Source organism: Camelus dromedarius, chromosome 14 (assembly GCF_036321535.1).
Source record: "Camelus dromedarius isolate mCamDro1 chromosome 14, mCamDro1.pat, whole genome shotgun sequence".
Taxonomy (NCBI): Eukaryota; Metazoa; Chordata; class Mammalia; order Artiodactyla; family Camelidae; genus Camelus; species Camelus dromedarius.
Window position 1 is genome coordinate 7,666,638 of NC_087449.1, and position 22,963 is coordinate 7,689,600.

Here is a 22,963-nt window from a genome sequence, read left to right on the forward strand (position 1 = left end):
TCTCACCAAAATGACCTTTATTTGTATTTGCTACATAAATAATGAGTGGCAATTCATGGCACTTGGTCCAGACATGAAAGAAGGTTTATGAAATCACTAAACGCCATTTTGAAAAAGGTCTTAATACATTCAAGATAGTCTTGTTCAGCACAATACAGTACTATTCCTTCAGTGCTTTATAAATGGAATTTTCTTCTACTTGTATCCATTTCCCGGGGCTGAAAATTAGAGTAAAGAATAAAAGTGAACGATCTCTGGGTAACAGTGCTTAAAAACAAAAACAAAAACAAAACCCTCTGGATTTGTCTCTGAGATTGAATAGTTAAATCTTTAGGTCTAATGTAAAAAATAATAGAAATTACTATTCCAATATGTGTGTATATAATATATATAAAATTTTTAAGTAAAAACCATACTTAAGTGAAATACTGCTTAGATAGAAAAGTTTTGTTTTAAAAATATTAAAGTTTTCATTTATGATTTAAAATGCTCTCCAAACTTACACAAAACCTCTACAGCAATAGTTCTCAAGCATGCAGCGGAATCATCGTAACACAGGCTCCCGAACAGACTGCTGTCCCACGCCCCAAGTTGCTGTTTCAGTCGGTATGTGGCCCAACAATATGCCTCTGTAACAGGTCCCTACATGATGCTGCTGGTCCCACTCCGAGAACCACTGAATGTTAGGATACTTCAGATGAACCAGGGTTAATTGCCAGACCGGAACATCATTATCACACAGATTAGTTCTTTCTAGCTCGTAGGAAGGAATTCAGAAGCATAACTTAAGGTATCAACACCCAAAGATTAAAGTGTGTAGTTTTATTCTTTCCATAATACAAATTCTCTAAATGGCTTTTCAAAGAGTAAGCACATACCTTATGGACCCATTCATATTCACCGTATTTAGAATCAAAGGTTCCTTTCTGAAGAGATCTTAATTTTAAGGTAAAACGTGGTCCAAGTTCCTGAATTCCCACTTTCTTTTCACTCTTGAATATGTATCTTCAAAGATAAAGAAAATAAGAGTTAAGGAAATTAGTCTGAATGAACCCAACTGTTATTTCTTTAACATGACAGTTTGAAATAATTTATTTCTCATCTATAATACTTGTCAGAATACATTAGAAAACAGGTTCATGTAGAAAATGTAGTTCATGATTGAAGTCGAAGTCCAAACTTTCCTCACCTGTGAAATCTGAAGAAGATATAATCCCGTTGATTGTGGAAAGTGGCGACCTGCCTTCCAATAAATTGAGGATTATGGGGAAAGAGAGATGCAAACATACGTCCAACAGAATGACCCAGCCGTGTTGTAAAATTGTTCAGAATTATTTCAGGTATGTGCTCTGTGGGGTCCTTGCCTCTTCTCTAGAAAAATGATGAAAAGTCACAATAACAAACTGGCAAAACTATCTCACTGCAATTTTAAGTTTTGGAATTTACATGACAAATTGAAAAATTTTAGTTACCTTAATGACAAACTACCACAGGTGACTTATCAAACCCATGAAATAAGATGTATCTAAAATTATTTAATATACAGTGAATGCACCAAAAAGAAAGTCCTACTAAAAAGTGAAATTCATAGTAGTGAAGGCTACTGCCTGTCTGCCGTAACTCAATTATAATCTCCAAGAAAATGGTAAGTAGTTAAGACTATTGCTTTAACCAGGAGAGCAAATACCATTATTACAATCAATCAGCTCTATAAGCTATAGCATTTATTAATCAAATACTATGAGGAGACCAATGCCAACCAAAGAATGCATAAAACTTACCTTAATTTCTTTACGCAGACGAACACTGCTCATCTTAAAATGAGCAGTTGGGCCATTTGGCAAATGACTCAGAATCAATCCATCTGTTCATAAAGCTAAGAACACACCGAACTCAATAATCTTTCACTGTTAAATAACTAGTCCTTTGTATGCCCAAAGGCTCCTAAACATTGGAGTTAGGGTGCATGTATTCCTCTAACTTAACAGAGGTTTTCTTACCATACCCAAGAACTCAAGATACATAAGTCAACCTAAATGTTTCAGAAAGATTAACCTGTAGTACTACTTTTTCTCTTTACAATATGATAAGTAGCTCACCACCCTCTACAGGGTTATGTTTGGCATTCAACTAACGTAGGCAACAAGAGCTAAAATCTGCTAATACTCTAACAGGACTAAGGGTGAGATTCTAGCATAACTGCAGCATTGCAGGTAGAATCTAAGTTTACCTCCAGGTTCAGAGACTTTATAACCCTTAAAAGGCACACTTTCATACACCTGTGTACACGTTTTATACATTTGTAAGGTTAGGATATGCTGAGACAGCGTAAGACCACAAGACCAGAGACTCAAACTCTCTTCTGGAAATCAGTTATTAGTGTTCTCGAGAGACAAGCTCTTAATTCTTAGGATTACTGTACCACAATTCAAAATCAACCAATCAATAACCACTTACTGACTCTACCACAAAGAGAATTATGCTGGACACTCCAAACTACAAATGAAGGATGAGATACCTACTGACAGTCAGCAGGGTTAGCAGCCCAAAGGCTTTACAACCTGGACTGCAGCTAAACGGTGCAGCATACCTCGAGTCTTTATAGTGCTTGATTCTTCAAAATACTGAACCTTCAGACGAGGTCAGAATGAGACTGTTTCAAGTCTGCTCACAGCATTAGTTTTACAAAACAAATGTTGCCATCTTTTTATAATGGCATCAACATTCTTCCACTTACCTGAATTAGAAACCATGGTGATCGTTTTCAGTTTCCTCTCCTATCAAATTCTATTTCCTGCTTTCACCTTCATTAGCTCCTCACTTCTATAGCCTCCTCTTTACCCTTATTGTCTTAATTGAAGTCCTTGAGATTTTCCACCCAGAGTTTTATAGTTTCTCATGTCCTAAGTGAAAAACTAGACACATTGAGTCTTGATGGCTATAGCTAATTAGCTAATAGCTAATTTCAAACTACTCTCACCACAGACTCATCTGCAGATTAAAGACATCTACAAAGCACTCATAATGTGGCTCCAAACACCTTTCTAACCTGTCTCTCCCTGTATTGTTTCCTAACTGTGTTGTTCGTGCTATTTCAAATACTGCACTATTTCACCTATCTTTTAAGGCCCACTTCAAATGACACCTCTTTTTACGTAGTCAAAATTAAGCTCTAAACAGCCTCAGCTCTCACTGTGACTACTGCGCTTGTCATTTATTTGAGATATAGTCATGTAAATGCCTTTCCGCCCAACTAATCCATTAACTCTTAAGATAGATCTATTTCCAACAGATACCAGTGCCTACCACACAGCAGATCATCAGTCAATGTTTGGATTCTTTCCTCCCCTTCAAAGATTCAACTTCATGAGGTATAGCCAAAAGTATTTCTGTATTATTTGCACATTGAAAAAAAAATCATAAAATCTTAAGGGAGTTAAGAGAGGTATAAATCATTTCTTTCAACCTAAATCAAGGCTTGAATCCTTTCTAGAACATTCCTACTAACTTGTGGTTTGTGTCAAAACAAACTGCAAAATCCAAACTTACCAATTCCTAAGTACCTGTGTTGTACAAATGGCTTTATGTTACTGCTAATCTCTAACACAAACTGCAAAACAAGAGTCACCTTGACTTCAGTAATGAAGAAGAGTTTGAGAAGGGTCAGGTAGAATGGCCCAAGTTTCAGAGTGAGGTGGCCATAGACCTCAAATGGGGTGGGGTTACACCTGAGCCCAAACCCTTCACTGGCAACTTGCATTTAGAAATGTACAGAGGTATTTTGTTAAGACTGACATGAAAGTGGCCTTCAGTACTCAGACCGGGAACACAAAACATACTGCAACCTGCCGAGAGTACAGCACAAAGGCTTGTCCTACCTCAGATTTCTATTTAGAAATAATGAATAAAGGATGTAAGTCTCTCCAGAAAAAGCCCCCATGCTTCCCACTACACCACATTTAGTAAAATGCCTCCTACAGACCCGGCACTATGCCTTAGGAACATAATGCATTTAACGTGATCCTTGCAGGAACCCTAAAGATAGGTAGTATTTCCCGCATTTAAAATATGAGGAAACGGACTGGCTAAGAAACCTGACTAAGGTCACAAAAGTAGCAAGTAATGAAGTTTGTATTTGACATCACATCTACCTGACCCAAGTGTTTAGATGACTAAATTCTTTTCTAGAATAAGTCAAAAATTTATACCCCTATAAATTTCTACCATATGGCACACAGCAGCCTTTCCTGTATCTTTAGACAGTTGTCACGTTCCCAAATTCTAACTCCCGGGCTAAATATCTTCAGTTCTTTCGACTTTTCTCCAAGGGCCCTCACTAAGAGTCATTTGTTTTTTGTGAGCCCATGTTAAGTCTCTAGGAATCACCACTATTTCTATTAGGTGCTTACAAATTGTTCTCTCTTTCATTACACCACTTTATTTTTTTTTGGATCATGGCAAAAATTAACCAGTATGTCTTCTTTCCCCCTCCTTCCTCCATTTACCTGTCTCATTTCTCCCTCAGAGAAACACAGCCTCATTTACAGTTTGTGCAGATACTCTGTGCCTTATCTTACAGTATCTTTAGCCAAGACGGACTTCCGATACCCCTTACCAATGTCCTTTTTAGTCTGAAGATCATTCTATGTTAACAGAAGACAAAACCAAACCAGATCTATTTTCCTACTGTTTTTTACTAATACTCTGACATCAGTTGCATTATTAGATATTAATCAGAAAAGAAATATCTCTGAAATTATAAAAATTAACATCCAGGCAGGATCGTACTTATAAAACTTCCAATCATTAGGACTTCTATAAACTGCTGCATAATTCTGTATACAAAAATTTCAACCTTGGGACACAAAGACAAATATGTGCATACAGCTGTCCCTCAGTATCTGTGGGGGATTGGCGCCAGGACCTCCTAAGAATACCAAAATCCGAGGATGCTCAAGTCCCTTATATAAACTGGCATAGCACAGTAAGCCCTCCAACTTTCAATCCACGGGGGGTTGAATCTGCAGATTCGGAATCTGTGGACAGGGAGGGCAGACTGTATGTATGTATGTTTATGTGAATAGGAGTAAGCAATTCCACGTTTGGATTACTTAACTAGCCTAATTATTTCCTTCATATAAATTAGGTCTGCATACTGATGGTCCCTTAATTACCAGATGGTTAACTTACTCTCTAGGGTGTCCAACGTGATAACAAGAAAAATATTAATACATTTTGGGTAAAAAGACAATACAATAGTATAAGGAAAAGAGCAACATAAGCTTTCTGAAGGCACTAGATGGACAGAATGTTTACTGAATTGATGAAATGCTTGCTTCTTAGCAAAGAGTTACTAGCAGGCTTGCTAGTAATGAAATGATAACGGGTTTTTAACTGCCAAAAATAAAAAGACAGGAACATAGACCTTACCACCTTATTTTGGGGGGTGGTTTTTAAAAAGACAGCAACTACCTTAAAAACAGATCTCTTCTGCTACAGTTAAGTGTTCAAGAGATTTTAGTTACTTTGTTACATTAACTCACAATCCAGCCAAATTATAAAATGACCAATAATACACCATAATAAAAAACTAATTTTAATCTATTTTAATCTCTGAAAAGCAACTGGCACAAGTGGATAACATCTTTAACTTATATTTAAAACAATAAAAGCCATAAAAGTTATTTAGATTAAAAAAATAGCTTTTATAAAACCATTATTTTTATAAAAGCAATGTTCACTGATTTTAAGAAAAATGTTATCCTGGCAGCAGGAAAGTACCAACTCCATTTTTTATTCATCCTTACTAATTCTGACTGGTAATCTCTAAAGTTACTGAGTTCACAACCACCATGGGATAAGTAAAACAGCAGCAATGACAAAAACCTCAGCATCCTTTATCTGATCTCTCATCTCAAAACAGGAAGAAACACCCTGGGTTTAGGCGACACGTTCACCTCAGATCTGAGACTCTTGGGAAAAGGACAGGTTATTCTTGGCATCTGAAACACTAGTAAATACATAATAAAGGTTCAAATACCTACTTCAGAAATGCAATCCTGTGAGATCACCCCGGCAACACAAAATCTAGCTGTATCAAACTATTTGTAGATTCCCCCACTAGGGCAGCGCTTTCAAGCCTCTGTCTTTCCAAACGGCCCTCTCTCTGCAGTAGGTACTCTTTCTCTGCCCTCCTCGCCTCATTCACCCATCCAGACTGGGCTCAGGCATCTTTTTCTGCCAGATACGTCCTGCTATCCCCAGGGCAGACGGTGCCAGAGTCTGCACTGGATCCCGTATTCCTCTCTCTAACTGTACTCCCTACACTATAATTTTGTTTGTTTACATGTCTATTTTTTCCTACTAGATTAGAATTCCCTAAAGTTGACCATCTCCTGTTTCTCTCTCCACCTTCCACTGAAGGTTAAAATAATGTCTTGCTTATAATAGCATGTGCTTGATGAATATTTGCTAAATGAAAAGGAAAAATTACTTCACAAAATCTTGAACAGAGATACATAATTTCCTGGTTTAAAAAAAATTATGTTCTGAAAGTTACAGGGAACATTTTCCTATTCTTTCAAGTATTTTAAAAGGGGGCAAAGGCCAGATGGGAAAACTTCCTTTAAAAAAAAAAAAGGATACTTGGTGTTTTACGATCTTCGTTAATAACGATCAGGTCGGTGAAATCTCTTGAGATGCACTGTGGAATAATTTTTTTCAGAGCCAGTCCTCTTCTGTAATAAACATGTGAGTTTGGTATAACTGTGGAGAGCTGTTCACAGAGTCGTACTGTTCTCTATAAAGCAAAATAACAAAAATCCTCAAAAGTGAAAAAGATTAAAAATCTATGTGGCATACATCTATAAGGAAAGGAGTAATGATTATTATAAGATAGTGTTACTAATAGAAAGCAAGGCAATGGAAAATGAAATCTGAACATTTCATCCTTCATCAAAGGCTGATCAAACTAAAGCAGTGGTTCTCAACTAGGGATAATTTTGCTATCAAGGGATGTTTGGAAACGTCTGGAAACATTTTTGGTGGTTATGACTGGTGGTGGTGGGGGAGGGGTGGCCTGTTACTGGTATCTAGTGGGTAGAGGTCAGAGATGCTGCTAAACATGATTAATAGGACAATCTGCATAATAAAAAATTATCCAGCCTAAAATATTAACGGTGCTGAGGTTGAGAAAGTCTATCCTGAAGAATCACGCTTAGTGAACGTACATCACATCATCAGCACCGTATTTGCTTTAGCTTACTCACAGGCAATATGTAAGGCGATACTAGTAATTTAACTCTTCTGAACGAAGTTCTTTTAAATAACCTAAGTGATGTAAGAAAATTGACAATTCTAGAAGTATACTAATTGATGTGTTTACCCCATGAGGTCTATCTGACGTAGTGATGAGAATCTTGGGAGAAGTCTGTCTGTTGAAGTAAGAAGCAAATTCATCTGTAGCTTCATCGTAAGCAACCTAAAAACAGAGAGATAATTTTCCATCAAATAAATAGTCCACTGGGCCAGCATTTTGACAGCAGTTCCAGTAGGATTCTATGACACTGACTACCTGGTTTTGATTGGGAATTTAAAGAAGGCCCAGGAGGAACTAAGTTAAGGGCAAAATGAAGAGGTTGGGTAATTTCCTACTTGTAAAATACAAATATAAAACTGGAAATAATTGCCAAAAAACAATTTCAAGACACGAACTGAGATGCAAACACACCTGAGTAAACTGGTAAAAGCCAAAAAAACCCAGAAAATTTTGAAAGAAGTAAGAGAAAAATAAATCATGTACAGGGGAACAATGATTATTAATGGCTGGTTTCTCAAGAGATATAATGAAGGTCAAAATACAATGGAATAAGTTCAAAGTACCAGAAGAAAAAAAAATTTTTAAAAGTCAACCAAGGTTTCTATAGCTTGCAAAATTCTTTCAAAAATTAAGGCAAAATAAGCACACTTTCAGGTAAACAAAAACTGAGATAATTAGCTATTAGACCTGCTATAAAAATGATACCAGATGGTAACTCGGATCCAGAGACAGGAAGGAAGAGCACTGTAAACAACAATGAAAGTAAACATAAAAGATTTTGTGGGTGTATTTTGTGTGTACACTCTTAATTTCTTAAAAAAACAAAAACATGAGATTGTTTAAAGCATCAATCACAATACTGAGTTTATGACAGAGACAGATGTAATACATAACCACATATGGCGACAATAACAGCATGAGTAAGAGTGCAGGTAACGAAGCTAGACTGGTGCAAACCTGCTATATTTTACCAGAATCATGTCAGTATTTACTTAAAATTGATTGTGATAAATCATTCTCCAGAATAGATCTTAAGCTATTGTTTATCATAAAGTTAGCTAATAATAAATAAAAACAGAATACACTCAGAGTGAAAAAGAAATAAACAATGAAGGCAAAAGGATATAAATGAATTAGAAAACAAAGATTCAACAGAGAAGATCAAAGAAAAAAAGCAATTTGAAAAGAATAACAAAACAGATACATCTCTGGTGAAAAGCCCAAATAAAATCAGGAATGCAAACAGGACATTATTGCAGTCTCACTCATGGACATAGATGTACATGTTCTAAACAAAGTATTAAAAAACCAAAACAATATATTAGGAAAGATAAAACATCATAACTAAAGTGGATTTATCCTATGAATACAAGAAACTTAACATTAGAAAATCTATTTCGTTTACTACATTAGTACAATAAAGGAGAAAACAGCATATTCATCTCAATATTTACAGAAAAAGTACAAATATTATCTTAATATTTGTAGAAAAAGAATCTAACTTTTTACATTCATTCAAGGTAAGGCAAACAAACAAAAACCCAGCAAAAAAAAAGAATAAGTGTAATTTCCATAACTCATAAGGAGAATCTACCCTTAATGATCACACACTGGAAGTATTTTCTTTAAAATCAGAAACATGGCACAGATGCTACCATTTTTCTACTTCTTTGATATGCTGAACATTACAGTAAGCACAAAAATAAACCGTTACTGGATTGAAAGTAAGAAATAAAACTTATTTGTAGAAATGAGTATCTAAATATGAAATTAAAAAAAATTCAAATTATTAGAAATGAATTTAGGTAAACTACTACTGGTTAGAAGATCATGATCCAAAGCTCAATTGCATTGTTGTATATTAGCAAATAAAACAGTTTTCAAAGAGATGGGATTTACACTAATAAGTAACAATATATAATACCCAGGAATAGCTCTAACAAGATTATGGTGTAAAACTTGTATGAAGAAAATTGTGAAATTCACCGAAATTCATTTTCAGTATTTGAAGAAGACCTAATTAGCAAAATATATATAGATCCTCAAACTGATCTGATTTTGTGCCATTTATAATTTTATATGGAAGACCAAAGGTCCAGGAGAAAACACTCCTGAAGAGAGGGATCTGAAGATGGGGCTGGGGAGGGTCATCTTGCCCTAACAGATTTCAAAACTTATCATGAAGCTACATAATTAAAGTAAAGAGCTGATCCAGTGATAAACTGACAAAGAAAATAGCCCAGAAAAAGACCCAGCATATATGGATACCTGATATATAACACAGCATTACAACTCACTATGGGAAAAAGTTGCACTACTCTAAAAATGGTGCTGGGGAAACTGATTACATACAGGGGAGAAGGAGGGAGCAGTGGAAAAAAGAAATTGGTGAAAAAATATATACAAATATGAAATCATATGGTCACAGGATAAAGATTTCTTAAGTATGACAGAAAAGTATTAACTACTAAAAAAAATTAAACCCAAGTATATGAAGGACCTTTGCTCATCAAAAGACGTCAAAGAAAAAAGTAAAAGAGAATCCACAAATTGGAAGATACCTGTAATACACATAAAGGATTAGTATCTAATATAAAGAGAAGTTCTACAAATCATTAAAACACACTACAAGATTGAAAACTGGGCAAAAGACATGAGTTGGCATATCTCTACGAAAACCACAGTACATACACGAAGAGATGCTCATCACTTTAGGAATTAGGGAAATGCAAACTCAAACCAGAATGAGATAGCCCTTTATCACTAGTCTGAATATACCAAACATTTGTCAGAACGTGGATGGCCAGGAATATTGTTCCTACACCATGGGAGTGCAAAATGATGCACTCACTACTCTGGAAAACATTCTGGCACTTGAGTGTAGAACTGAACATTTATATACCCCATGACCCAACAAATTCCAGGGAAACTTACATATATGCATCTTCTATGTCTATGATCCCCAACTTATCTCCAGCCAAGACCTCTTCCATATCTTGTCAATGATAAATTCCATATTCCTACCCTTCCAATTGCTCAGGCTAAAAACCTCAATACCATCTTTGAATCCTCTTTCTCTAACACCCTATGTCTAATCTATCAAGAAATTCTAGTGGCTCTGATTTCAAAATACACCCAGGCCAAAAAAAAAAAAAAAAAAAAAAAAAAAAGCCTCAGAATCAGATTGACTCTCAATACTCATCGTAACTACTGTGGTCTCAATCATGATCATGATCATCTCTTTCCTGGATTAGCTTCCTAGTCTGTTTACCTCTCTAATTGCTTTCTCAGTAAAGCAACTAATTACTTAAAAAAAAAAAAAAAAAGTCCAATACTATCATTCCCCTGTTCAAAACCATCCAATGGCCTCTCATTTCACTAAGTATGAAAGCCAAAATCCCCACAATGGCCATCAAAGTCACTGATCTGGCCTCTTCCCTTCCCCATACTTCTGGCACCTCTTTTACAACCCTCCCTCTTGCTCACTTCATTTCAGCATACTGGCTTCCTCAATGTTTTTCAAAACTACACTAAGAATGTTCCTGCCTTAGAGCTTTTGCACTGGCTGTCCCCTCATCCTGGAATACTTTTTGCCCAAAGATGGCTAATTTTTTTTACATCCTTCAAGTATTTGCTAATAGGTCATCTCAATGAAGCCTACCCTAACCATTGTATAAAAAATGCAACCCTAACAAACAGAAAAATGGGCAAGAAACATGAACAAACAATGGATTAAAAAGAAAAAAAACATGAAAAGATGTTCAACCTCATTCATAACAAGAGAACAGCAAATTAAACTACATTGAAATACAATTTCTTACCTGTCAGACTGAAAAAAATTATTTATAATTGCAACATCTTGAGTGAGAGTTTAAAGAGTAACATATTTATATAATCTCAAAGTACCTTCCTCCCAAAATACTTATTAATTGCAAAGGGAAAAATAGTTAAGTGGAGAAATCTGACAGACACCACTTGAATTAAATGATGAAAGTTAATACAATGGGAATGGGAAAATCAACAATATGTGACTCCTGATAAGAACAGTGAAAAGAACATAACATCACAATCGTGCATTCCTGTCAAAAGTACATAAGCCAAATATAATCATAAGCAAACATCAAACTCATATTAAGTGACATTCTATAAGTATACCTGATCTGTACTCTTCAAAAATGTCAATGGCATTAAAATCAATTCTGAGAAACTGTTCTAAATTAAGGGAGGTTAAAGTTATTGTAGTGGGATGAAACACGAGCATGGATTTTTCTTTTGCAAAAAATGACATTATTGTGACATCTGAATAACCTGTAGAGATCAGATAATAATATCGTATATCAATGTTAATTATCTAATTTTGATAACTCTACACTCTGCTTATTAAAAAAAGTTTATAGGTAAAATATACTAAGCAGATAAAAGTAAAGGGACTTATGTCTGCCACTTACTCTCAAGCATTTCAGAGAGAATATAAATGAAAACAAAGTGTGATACAATTTAACATTTAGGAAATCTAGCTAAAGTCTGTTTCTACTAAGTCTGAAATTATGTCAAAATAAATAAAATACAGGGCCCCCCACACTCTCTCATGCACACCCCTGTATATTTAAAACTGCATACTCCCTCTACACCAAGTTGTCCTGAATCTCCTTTACCCTATTCTGTAACTTCATTAACCTACCATCTGCTAACATGGTAATTTATTTTATTATGTTCACTGTTTGTTTCCTTTCATAGAATGTTAAGCTCTGGATGGGGAGAAATATTGTGTGCATATATGTGAGTGTTTTGTGCACTGATGAATCCCATGCCCCTAAAACAGATGTCCACACATAGCAGGCAATCAAAAAACATTTGCTGGAAGACTAAATGAATGAACGAATGAATGGCTATACCAGGAAATATGTGAAAGAATGTTGGTAACAGCACTGTTTGAAAGCAAACATGCATAACAAAAACAACTTTCCTGTACATAAATAAAAATTTAAAAAATACACACACACACACACACAAAGTTTTAAAACCTTGATTCTCTCACTGTACTGTTGCAAACTATTTAAAGGTAAAATGTGAAAAGTGGAAGATTATCTTGAAACCAAAAGTTTTATGAGGACACAAAAATACCATCAAATGTTCTCCTTACGTGTTAAAATGTCTAACAAATACTAAAAAATATCTGTAGGTCTGAGGAATGTTTTTCAAATGATATTAAAAAACACTGCAAAGTACTATACAGAGATTAAATGACAAATAAGTTTACATAAAATACTTTTCTAGAAAATAAAACCACCTTTTCTATAGCATTATTGGGAAACTCAATTATGAAATAATCTACAATAAATAATAAGGCAATATGCCAACATTATAGCTGAATCAGTCCATTATAACTTCACCAGCCAGTACTTTAAACACTGACACACAAATAGGTAATTTATCAAGTATCGTCATTCAAACTGATTTAAGACTTCTAACATTACCTCTTCGTCATTAGGGTCCACTATGGTTTCATCAAACACTCGCTGGTTGTCAATAGTCTTGGGTATAGGCTTTGGTGGAGCCTAAATAAAAGAAAAAAGATCAAGTTTTAGAAACATTTTAAATGAATAATTTTGCATTATGGTTGAGGAAGAATAACAGAAATCTGCAGATAATCCAAAAACTCAAACCTGTGCATCATTTCAACCCACTGCCACATCAATCCCAATAACAGTATTAACTAAGAGGCTTTTAAACTCTCTGAACAGACACATGCACATACTGGAAGATGCCTGACATTGAATAAAATGGCTTAAATCTAGGAAGTTATCTTTCAATCCAAAAAACAAGAATGGTGGTATTTTCAAATGGTGATCAGCATATTAATTTGCTATAACTGACTGATCATTGACAGTTAACAAGAGACTAACATTGCTTGATAGGATTTTGCAGGTCACAACAGTCTAGTATTAGCAATTTCATGTGATTTAACCTAATGCTATGAAAGAGGATGCACAAAAAAGCAGGGTGTTTAGTTTGTGTATAGTCTTTATGTTTTCTCCATCCACAAAAATGCTTACCATTATGTGGTACCTCATCTTAAGAGACGGGAGGGAAGAAGAGTTAAACATTTTTTAAATTTTGCAAATATAAATTGTAACCTAGAACCAACTACAAATAAAACGAAACTAATATGAAAATAACTTAGCTGTGCAATAATGTGGGAAGTATTTAGTAGTTCTTTTAAAAACTTTCAAAAGAAAGATCTCACTTTTTCTCAATACCAAAAGAACAGCCAAATCCCTTCTTGATGCATTATCGCTGCTCTCTCCTTTGCCATAATCCACCCAGGTATCTCACCTTCCTCTCAGTCCTCATTCTTAACTCTTCACAGGTTCATATTCTGTGTCAGTTCTCATCCTTACAAGCCCCTACCCTACAGGAGAGTAGGATCTGCCCTGCCTTTCCCCAGCCTCGCTTAACAAAGAGCCTTTGCTTCAGTCAGAAGAGCTCCAGCTCCAGGCCTAAACTGTGGATCTTCCCCATTCCCAGTCAGGGAGAGAAGTCTCTGCCTCTCAAACACACAAACTTTAGTATAATAAGCAAGTTCAAGTATACAAACCATTTACATGAAATTCTGAAAACATGCAAAAAACCATTGTGTTTACTGTTTAGGGACACAAACAAACACAGTAAAGGTAATAAAGAAGCGCATGGGAACAATAAAGAGCAATTTCATGAGTCGTTATCTCTGGAGGGGAAGCAATCAGAAAAAAGCACACAGAGACTTTGAACACTATTTATTTTGCATAATTTCTTAAAGCTGAGTAAAAGAGAAGGGTAAACTGTATTATTTTTATATCATTTTATACAACCAAAATATTTCATAATAAACTTTAAAAGTGATTCAACGTAAGTAACAGGGAGCATTCCTTAACATGAGATAGAAAGCAGATGGCTAAAAATTTTACTTACCTTATCACCAAGAGCCTCTCTCTCTTTCTTAAGTTTTTTCTTAGCTGCCAACTTCTCCTAAAGTTTTAAAAAAAGAACAATATTGAAAAACCAACAGTTTTATCACAAACACATACTGAATCTACAAATTACTAATGCTATAAATATTTAAATTGAGTAATCTTAGTAATGTATTAAAATTAACATCCTGACTTAGATTGTCATATCTAAGTTACTGTAATCCAAATGAGCTAGCCAATCAGTAAGATTTCGCTAACAAAGATCTCTCCTTCAAAATAACCTAAATTGACAAGCTTGAATAATTTAAAATTTCACTAGTTTTATCTTTTATTATAAAGTCTCAAATTAAGTGAAAGTGCAAAATGTACATCTAAACAAGTTAACAAGTTTTTGCCGTTTTGTTTTGCATTCCTAACAAGTAACATTCTAAAGAAAACCAGACTATGCTGGTTGCTTTTCTTGGAAAGTACTAAAAATAAATAGGAATGGGAGAAAAGTTTTAAGGTTGTTCCCAATAAAACCACCACTAGTTATTTAAATATTTAAAACTCAAAATATTCTTTCACAATTAAGAGCCTGCAAGGTGTATCATAAATCTATAACTTCTGGTGATTCCTGAACAGAATGCTTGACACACAATAGAAAATAGATTATTTTTTTTCCCCAGTGCCTGCTAACCCTCAATCCATCAGCTCTCGCATTAGAAATTACAGTCCCAAAAAGTTTTCTAGGACACCCTTCCCCCATACTCCCGCACCAGAATGGGTTAATGTTCCTTTTATATACTTTAACAGCACTTGGTCACTTATGACAAATATGACAGTCCAGCGCCTCAAAGTCTAGCAAGAAGAGGCAAGCAAGTAAAAAAAAAAAAAAAAAAGTGTGAACTTTCGTGATATTCAAAAATAAGCAACTTGCTTCCAACTATAACTGAACCAGAAATGAGCACTGTGACCTTGGGCTTTATCTCCTTGTATCTGTTTACCTCCTAGAATGGTATGAGGAGAACGCTGTAAAGATAATTACTAGAAACTTTACAGTACTCTAATTTCGGTAAGAGTTGCTGTAGGAATCAGAGAAGGGTCATTTTGGATGTTTGTACAGTCTGTATTGCAGATTTTAGGAATTAACGTTAGTTGGAAGGGGCGAAGCGGAGAGACTGGGACTTTTTTGCCTTCTAGGTCCGGGAGTTGTCGCGGCGGGGGCGGTGGTAATTTTCAATACCAAGAGAGCAGGACTTCTTGGTTTCATTCTCATCCGCGGACCCTAGAGTAGGGCTGGTAAGGAAAGGAATTTTCAACTGTCGTGCAAAACGCTGAGCCTAGAGAAAGTGTCCCCCAAACAGGGTGAGGGGACTAGGACACAAGAGCTACCTCCTTGCCCCTTCCGGATTAAACAGCGCAGCCTGGAACCCCGGGCAGCGATGACCACGCATGTGCAACCCACCTCCCTCCACCGTGGGCACGGGAGCAGGAGGGACACCGCGCGTGCGCTCTGGCGCCTCCGCCCCTTTATACCTTCCGCTGCTGCTGTTTCCACCGCGTGAACATTAAGTGTCGCCGCTGTTTGTTCTTAATCTCCGAAATGCTGAAGCCTGGGGGAAAGGCAGCCGCTTTCGGGGGTTGGACCCCGCTTTCCGTCGTCCCATCCTCAACGACTGCAGCCTCTTGAGGTTCTTCGGGAGCGGCTTTGCGTTTCAGGCCTTTCTTTCCGCTGCCGCCGCTCTTCTCCCCGGTTTTCGCCATGGTGTTTTTGCCCCTTGTGGTCTGTACGGAAACGGAAGTAGCTGTCTCCTCTGACCCCTTTCCTTAAGCTTTTGCTTCCGGGGTCGGAAAGTTCTTAAAGGAAAATGTATAGTTTCGTGAGCTTTAAGCGTTTAAGGTGCTGAAGTTTAGACGAGGAGAGCTTAGGAGGTTTACGCCAGCTGTGTGAACAGTGAAATGATGAGTTGGTGGAATCCATTACTGAGTGTTTTCCATGTGCCGATCCTGTAAAACATATGAACAAAACCACCTTTGCCATAAAGCGTTTACGTTCTACTAGAGAGAAAATAAAATGAGCTCACAAATAGTGTAGTAACTATTAACTAATGCACGGTATGGGAAAAAATAGAACAGAATAAAAGAAGATGAGGAGAGGCTAGAGGGGCAGATTGCACCTTTTAAATAGAATTCACAGAGTAGACTTCATTGGAAAAGTTCCATTGAGCAGAGATGTTAAGGAGGCAATGGGGTAAACCATGCAGTTGAGGGGTTGGGGGACAGAGCTGGTAATCTGAGAAAAGTTGGTTATCTGGGAGAAGAGATGTCCAGGCAAAGGAAACATACAGCTAGCTCCAAGGCTCCTAGTCAGTAGCAAGCCTGGCATGTTCAGGAAACACCGTGGAAGCCAGGAGTCAAATGAGAAAGGAGAAAAGTAAGGGCAGGCGGGGGTGGGGGTGGGATTAGGTATGACAGATTGTGTAGGTTTTTGTAAGGACTTTGGCTTTTACGTGAGATGCAGGTTTCTTGGAGGATTTTGAGAAAAGGAATAGCGTGACCTGACTTATGTTTTGAAAGCATCACTCAGACTCTTCTTTTGAGAATAGACTACAGGGGAGGGAAAGTGAATGGAGGGGAGAAGTGAATGTCTTCAACCAGGGTGGTTCTAGTGGAGGTGGTAAAATGTGATGAGATTCTTTTGGAAGGTAGAGTTCCGAACGATTGAATAAAAAGCATGAGAGAAAGAAGAGTCAAGGATGACGCCAAGATTTTTGAACTAAGTGCCTAGAAGGATGGAGTTACTATCAGTTGAGATGGGAAAGGCTTCAGGTGGAGCAAATTTGAAGGGTAAGATCAAGATTTCAGTAATGAAAATGTTAAGTTTGAGACACTTATTAGTCGTCTGATCATTGTTGTCAGAAAGTCAATTGGGACGTATGATTCTGCAGCAGGAGAGAGAGGTGTGTTCTAGAGATAAAAACTGGGGAGTCATCAGTATATACACAGTACTTCATTACAGTGAGTGTAGATAGAGTACTGAAAACAAGAAGAAGATGAAGGACTGAACCCTGGAGCAGTCTCACATGAAGAAATGGAGAGAAAAGGAGGACACAGTAAAGGAGAATGAGAAGGGAAAATCAAGACAGTAGTGTCATGGAAGCTGAGTGAAGAAAGAGTTTCTCCAATGGATATATTTGTATATCCTCATTTGCTGTATTCCTCATTTTAATTTTATGAAAATGTTCTCCAAACAGAGACGAAAGTAATTCCTTTTGGTTTACTGTCAGCAGTTAATTTTCCAGAAATTGCCTTAATTTTAAATTATATGTTTCAATATTGACATTGAGTGTTATGATAATCTGATACTCTGGTGTCCATACTGCATTTTTCACCTCTTCAGTTTCTTTTAAACAGGATGCTAAAAACATCAAAACAGTCTTCTAGAATATAAGTGCCATCAAATCCTATTATCAAGCCACAAGTCCAAAATTGTGATTAGAAAACAAAACCTATCATGTTTAGATCCAAACTGGATCTGAATTATATAATATAATTGAAAGGAAAAAATAGCGTTGAACTCAGAAATCACTGACATATTGGTTGGGCTTCAATAAGTCATAAAATATTATGTAGTTTATTTAAAGAGGAATAATCAAATCAAAAATGAGGAGGAGGGGTCGAGGGAGGGGGAGGTGAAGTAGGAGGAGACAAGCCAAACTTTACCTAAAAAATATAAACTGAGAAAATGTTTTGGAAGTTTCTTCTAGCCTTAATATTTTGTCTCCCTACATATAATCCATTCTCTCCTCATAAGAATACAAAATAATCCTGAAACAGATTTATGTCGCCATCCTCACTTTATTCAGAGGTGCCATACAAATGAGACCAAAAGCTGTTTACAGAGACTGCCTTCATGGCTTATTTGTAATAACAGTTGTGTGAGTTGAATAAAAGGACTTCTACGATCAGAATAAACTTCTTACTTGGAAGAAATCACAAAAGCATTGATTAATTTAGTACATACGTAGTTAACACTACTCAGTAAATAAATAGTGTAAGTGTGATGGAAACAGTGGACTCTATGTTCAGATCTGTGTTCAGATTTTGACTCACTTAAATGCTATAAAATCTGAATTGAATCACATAATAAGCCAGCCTCATTTTCTTCATCTGTAAACTGGGCTGATTATATACTGCATAGGTTGTTGACATAATGTATGTTAAAGGAACACACAGTCAATAAATGCTAATGAGCTATTTTTATTACTTCTAGGTCTAAGAGAGTAAGCTAAGCATTGTGGAGAAAAACAAAGACATCATGTTTGCCCTCAAGTAGCTTCAGTTTAGAAGAAGATGAAGCACAATTGTAGTGTAAGTACTGAATAGCGGTCAGAGTACAGTGCTCCTTAACATGAGGTCAGTTTTTTCCATTTGCTTCTTCTCAGCAATTGCTTCATTGTTCATTATTCTCAGGGCCCATTCCTAACTGAATATACATTATTTTAAAAACAAAACACTTAATGTTTTGTATTTAATAAATATTTTTTACTTACTTGTTTTAATTCTGACATTTGGGAGACCCTGGAATACAACACTAGATGAGTTCAATGATCTGAAAAAATTTATGATCAAGATTCTGTTGAGAAAATTTGATCTGTAGTTTTCAATATGACTTAAACTCTTTACATCACAGAAACCATTCCAAAGACACAAAATATTAACCTGTGGAATGAAAAAAAAGAATACCAGTTTGGGGGCTGGAAGATTTTGTATTTACAGTGTGATATAACCCTTTGATAAACACAAATCAGTGCTTTCTGAACTTGAATTATGCCTGTTGGTTTGTGCTGAGAACTGTTAAAAAAAAAAAAAACCAGAGGCCACATTTTGAATATATTCTTAGATCAAACACCATAGTTATGTAACTAAAACTTAAACTATCCTGATTTTCCCAAAACAGTGACTCTGACCTAAAACAAAATTTAACCTTTCTTCAGGTCAGTGTGACCTTATAGCTTCCCAGCTAATCACTCACTATATACCATTAATATTACACAGTGCTACTGCCATAAACAGACTATAAATTTCTAGTAACCAATCATGATAAACAAAAACAATGTACTTTCTCATTCACACTTTATAAACTGAGCTGTAACTGCTAAATGTTGAGCTTCAAACGACTTTCAGCTCAAAATCTCCCTGTTTGTTTCTTGCTTGATAAAGTGTTTATATCAGGTTATATCTCTGAATTTTCTTTTGACAGAACAATAGAACTATTACAGAACTAGCATCTCATCTGTGAATGTTTCCTTGGTAACCAAGACCTGTTTTTGGCACTTAAACTACTTAACCTGATGGAATTTTGAGTTCTCTTTTTCATTTATTCTATTCATTAAGTTATCTTAGTGACTTAATGAAGTTTGTTTCCCAGATTATACTAACACAGGAAGTTGATTGAAAAGTTATTACAAGGATTGTAATTGTAATTGTGTTATTAGGTCTGTCACAGTGTCAGCCCTCCTTTGAAAGAAGTTAAAGTCATCAAAAGTGGAATGAATGCAATTTCGTTAGGAGATATGAGAGCCACACTCCTTCCTAGGAACTGAATTAGAGTGACTCAAATACAAAGATTTTCATATGTTGAAAACCTGGAGAGTAATTATATCGTGAATACTGTCATCTGTATATACTCTAAACTATAAAATAGACATAATGCGTACGGTGGCCTTTGCAGAAGCCAGAAATATATTCGGAAACCAGAAGTTTTCTTCCAGAAATAAGTCTTCAGATTATCTTTGGAATAATTTCTAATCATCTCCTTGAGGCCTTTAACTTTTTACAGTAGACTCTAAACTTGACCATGATGGTATAGGATGCAGAGACAGTCCTCACTATATTTTCCAGGTAGCTTGATCCTTAGCAATAAGATAAATGGATTTTTCTGCCTGTTAATATTTCCAGAGTGTATATAGTTCCATATGTGTCTTCTTTGGCGATACACATTTCTGATCCTCACTTGACCAGGGTATACAACACCACAGTTAAAATGCAATTTCACTGAAGTATCATCTAAAGTGATTTCTTGTTGTTTGAGTTTATCAAAGGAGCTTTTATTTATATCTTTGCAATGTATATGGTGCCTCTAGCTGGTATTTCTGACTACAGAGCAACCATAAATATAATTTAAATATCAGCCTGAAATGACTTTTTTATATATAAGTATTTAGTGTTCTGTTGATTCATTCATTCAACAAATGTTTATTAAGTCCTACTTTGTGCCAGATCCTTTGGCTCTAGAAGTCAAAAAGAAACCAGCTCCCTGCCCTCAGATAACTGCAGTGGGTAGAGACCAACAAGTACAGAAGCAAATCCCAAAGTATAAGAGGGTCTGTGACTGCGACCTTGTTTTATAATCAGACCAAATTTCTCAACATGTCTTCTTCAAAATGCCAGATTAGGTGTAACTGTAAGTTCCTTGTTGATAGCTCAGAATGTATTTTCCATAGATATTAACCCACATGTAGTGATTAGAGCACCCACACTGGAGACACAAATATTTATTTGTTTTAACCAATACTGTTTATTTTTCTCCATATGTATGTCTTAATTTTCCATATTGTAGAAAGAATTACTATGTGAAATAAAATATTCTCTGCTGTATCATTTCACAAACATAAAATATAGCAAACATTCTGTATGATTATCAAAGACACAGTATTTTTTAAAAAATTTTTACTGAAGTGTAGTTAATTTACAATGTTAGTTTCAGGAGTACAGCAAAGTGATTCAGTTATACATATACATACATACGTGTATATTCTTTTCAGATTCTTCTCCGTTATATTTTATTATAAGAAATTGAATATAGTTCCCTGTGCTCTATGGTAGGTCCTTGTTCATCTACTTTACATGTAGTTATCAAAGACACAGTATTTTAAATGGAAGGTAATGAAGCATAGTCCTTAGCTTAGGCCAGCAGTTTTCAAACTTTTTGTCTTAGAATTTTTTGTCCTTGAAAATTATTGAAGACCTCAAAGAGCTTTTGTCTATGTGGGTTGTATCTATTTATATTTACTGAAATTAAAACTGAGAAAAAAAATTTTTAAATAATGACTCTATACCCATTATGCTGTAATATACACACTATGAACATGATTGTATTTTCCCAAACAAAAAAGCTAATGAGAAGAGTGGCATTATTTTATATGCTTTGCAAATATCTTCTATGTCTGGCTGCATAGGAGATAGCTGGATATATATCTACTTCTATATTTAAGCTATTGTGACATACCATTTTGGTTGCAGTATGTAAAGAAAAATCTGGCTCAGACACGTAGGTGGTTGTAAAAGGGAGGAGTATTTAAGAACTTTTTCAGACAACTGGATATTCTTCTTTGATACACAAAAATTTGAGAATTGTAAGTTTTCTAAAGGTTAGTTACAATGAATAATCTGAAATCATATCAACAAACTTTTTATGCTCTAGTACATTAAAATCTATTGATCTATTTTGCATTTCGAATGGATCTTTTACCCACACATGATTTTGTAACATCATGCATTCACTGGCCATCTGGAAAATATTAGTTCTCTGAGTTATGCCTGTCTTCTAAAAGTTGACACATTATATTATACAATATCAAAAAATCACATGTGTCAGAATCACTACTACAGCTCATCAGAAAAGTCTTCAGGTACTGGTAAGCTGCCAGGCTCACAGTGCTGGATAGAAGGTTTCTGAAATTCTGATTTCCTTGAACTAGGGCTTCCTTGGCTCCATGATACTAATGGCAGTGCCCAAAATGCAATGCAGGGGATGCAAGCAGGGCGTTAGGAGAACTGGGGTGGTGAGGGCCTCTTGCTGAGGTATGCTTCCCAGGGCTATTTCTTCAGCTGGGCCATCTCACTGTTAGCTTTTTTCATCTGTGGACCCCTGAAGGTTGGCTTACTTTTCCATTGCCACCATTAGTTAGCTAGAGCAACCTTATCATTAACCTGAATATATTTTGAGAGTCTACTTACAGAGGCAATCCGAGGGTGCTTTGTGGGGGTCTTTCTACCCTATTCACTTGTGCAGGATGCACACCACCCCCCCACTGTGTGATGAATCCTCAGACAGCATCTCAGGAGAGCCAAAGTTTGTACTATTTGTTGTTTCTGACTAAGGTTTTTCTTCTATTTCAACCCACTGTGAAAAAGAATATGTTCTAATAGCCACTCCTCTTCTCCTTGAGGCAATCAGCAGACCTTTTCAATTTTTCTGAAGTTTCCTTTTTTTTTTTTCTGTAGCAACCAGTGAAATAGTGATAAAAAGACTCCTTATCCTTTATCCCTTTACACTCTAATAGGGAGAATAAAGTCTTACATAATGTTGGCCTTTGGCTCCAAAATTGAAAGAAAGCTAAGCTGTATTTTGGAGGAATAACAAAAGTCAGTAGTTTTCCTGGAATTTCCATCATAAGAGCCAGGAGGACCTCTGGGACAGACTGAGATAAGGAGATGAAAGAACAGTCTGAGGAACTGAAGACCTGTTTATGAGGTCAGCATTGACAGCAGTGATGTGGGCAGAAACTGCACAACAACTGGATTACACTCTTATCTTCTATATTTTTTCCTTATGTCACTTCTATTTACTAGATTGACTACAGCAAACAAGTAGAGATTAGGGATAAAGGACTACTCATAAGTGATCAGGTTCCAAAGTTTCCACCAC

The 22,963-nt window shown here is 35.9% G+C and overlaps 1 protein-coding gene and 1 long non-coding RNA gene across 2 annotated transcripts in view; one reads left to right on the forward strand and one right to left on the reverse strand.

Annotated features, from left to right (window-relative positions):
* Positions 1 to 16,077, reverse strand: RPF1 (ribosome production factor 1 homolog). The gene is made up of 9 exons (XM_010987155.3): positions 15,787 to 16,077; positions 14,270 to 14,326; positions 12,796 to 12,876; positions 7,385 to 7,480; positions 6,646 to 6,799; positions 1,782 to 1,864; positions 1,190 to 1,371; positions 879 to 1,005; positions 1 to 218 (listed from the first exon to the last, which is right to left on the reverse strand). The coding sequence occupies exons 1-9, from the start codon at positions 16,012 to 16,014 to the stop codon at positions 177 to 179; spliced, it is 1,050 nt and encodes a 349-aa protein (XP_010985457.1). The 5' UTR covers positions 16,015 to 16,077; the 3' UTR covers positions 1 to 176.
* LOC116156939 (uncharacterized) overlaps positions 16,016 to 22,963 on the forward strand; it is a 17,066-nt gene continuing 10,118 nt past the window's right edge. Inside the window, exons 1-2 of the long non-coding RNA XR_004140895.2 lie at positions 16,016 to 17,097; positions 18,524 to 18,621. This is a non-coding gene — a long non-coding RNA (uncharacterized LOC116156939). The remainder of the gene's footprint in view (positions 17,098 to 18,523; positions 18,622 to 22,963) is intronic.

Excerpts from the sequence above, each read along its gene's own strand:
- RPF1 (XM_010987155.3), bottom strand. The coding sequence starts at position 16,014 with ATGGCGAAAACCGGGGAGAAGAGCGGCGGCAGCGGAAAGAAAGGCCTG. Across the intron at positions 14,327-15,786 it reads GGAAACAGCAGCAGCGGAAG|GAGAAGTTGGCAGCTAAGAA; the intron begins GTATAAAGGGGC and ends TTAAAACTTTAG. Across the intron at positions 6,800-7,384 it reads CGTCAGATAGACCTCATGGG|AGAACAGTACGACTCTGTGA; the intron begins GTAAACACATCA and ends TTTGCTTTATAG.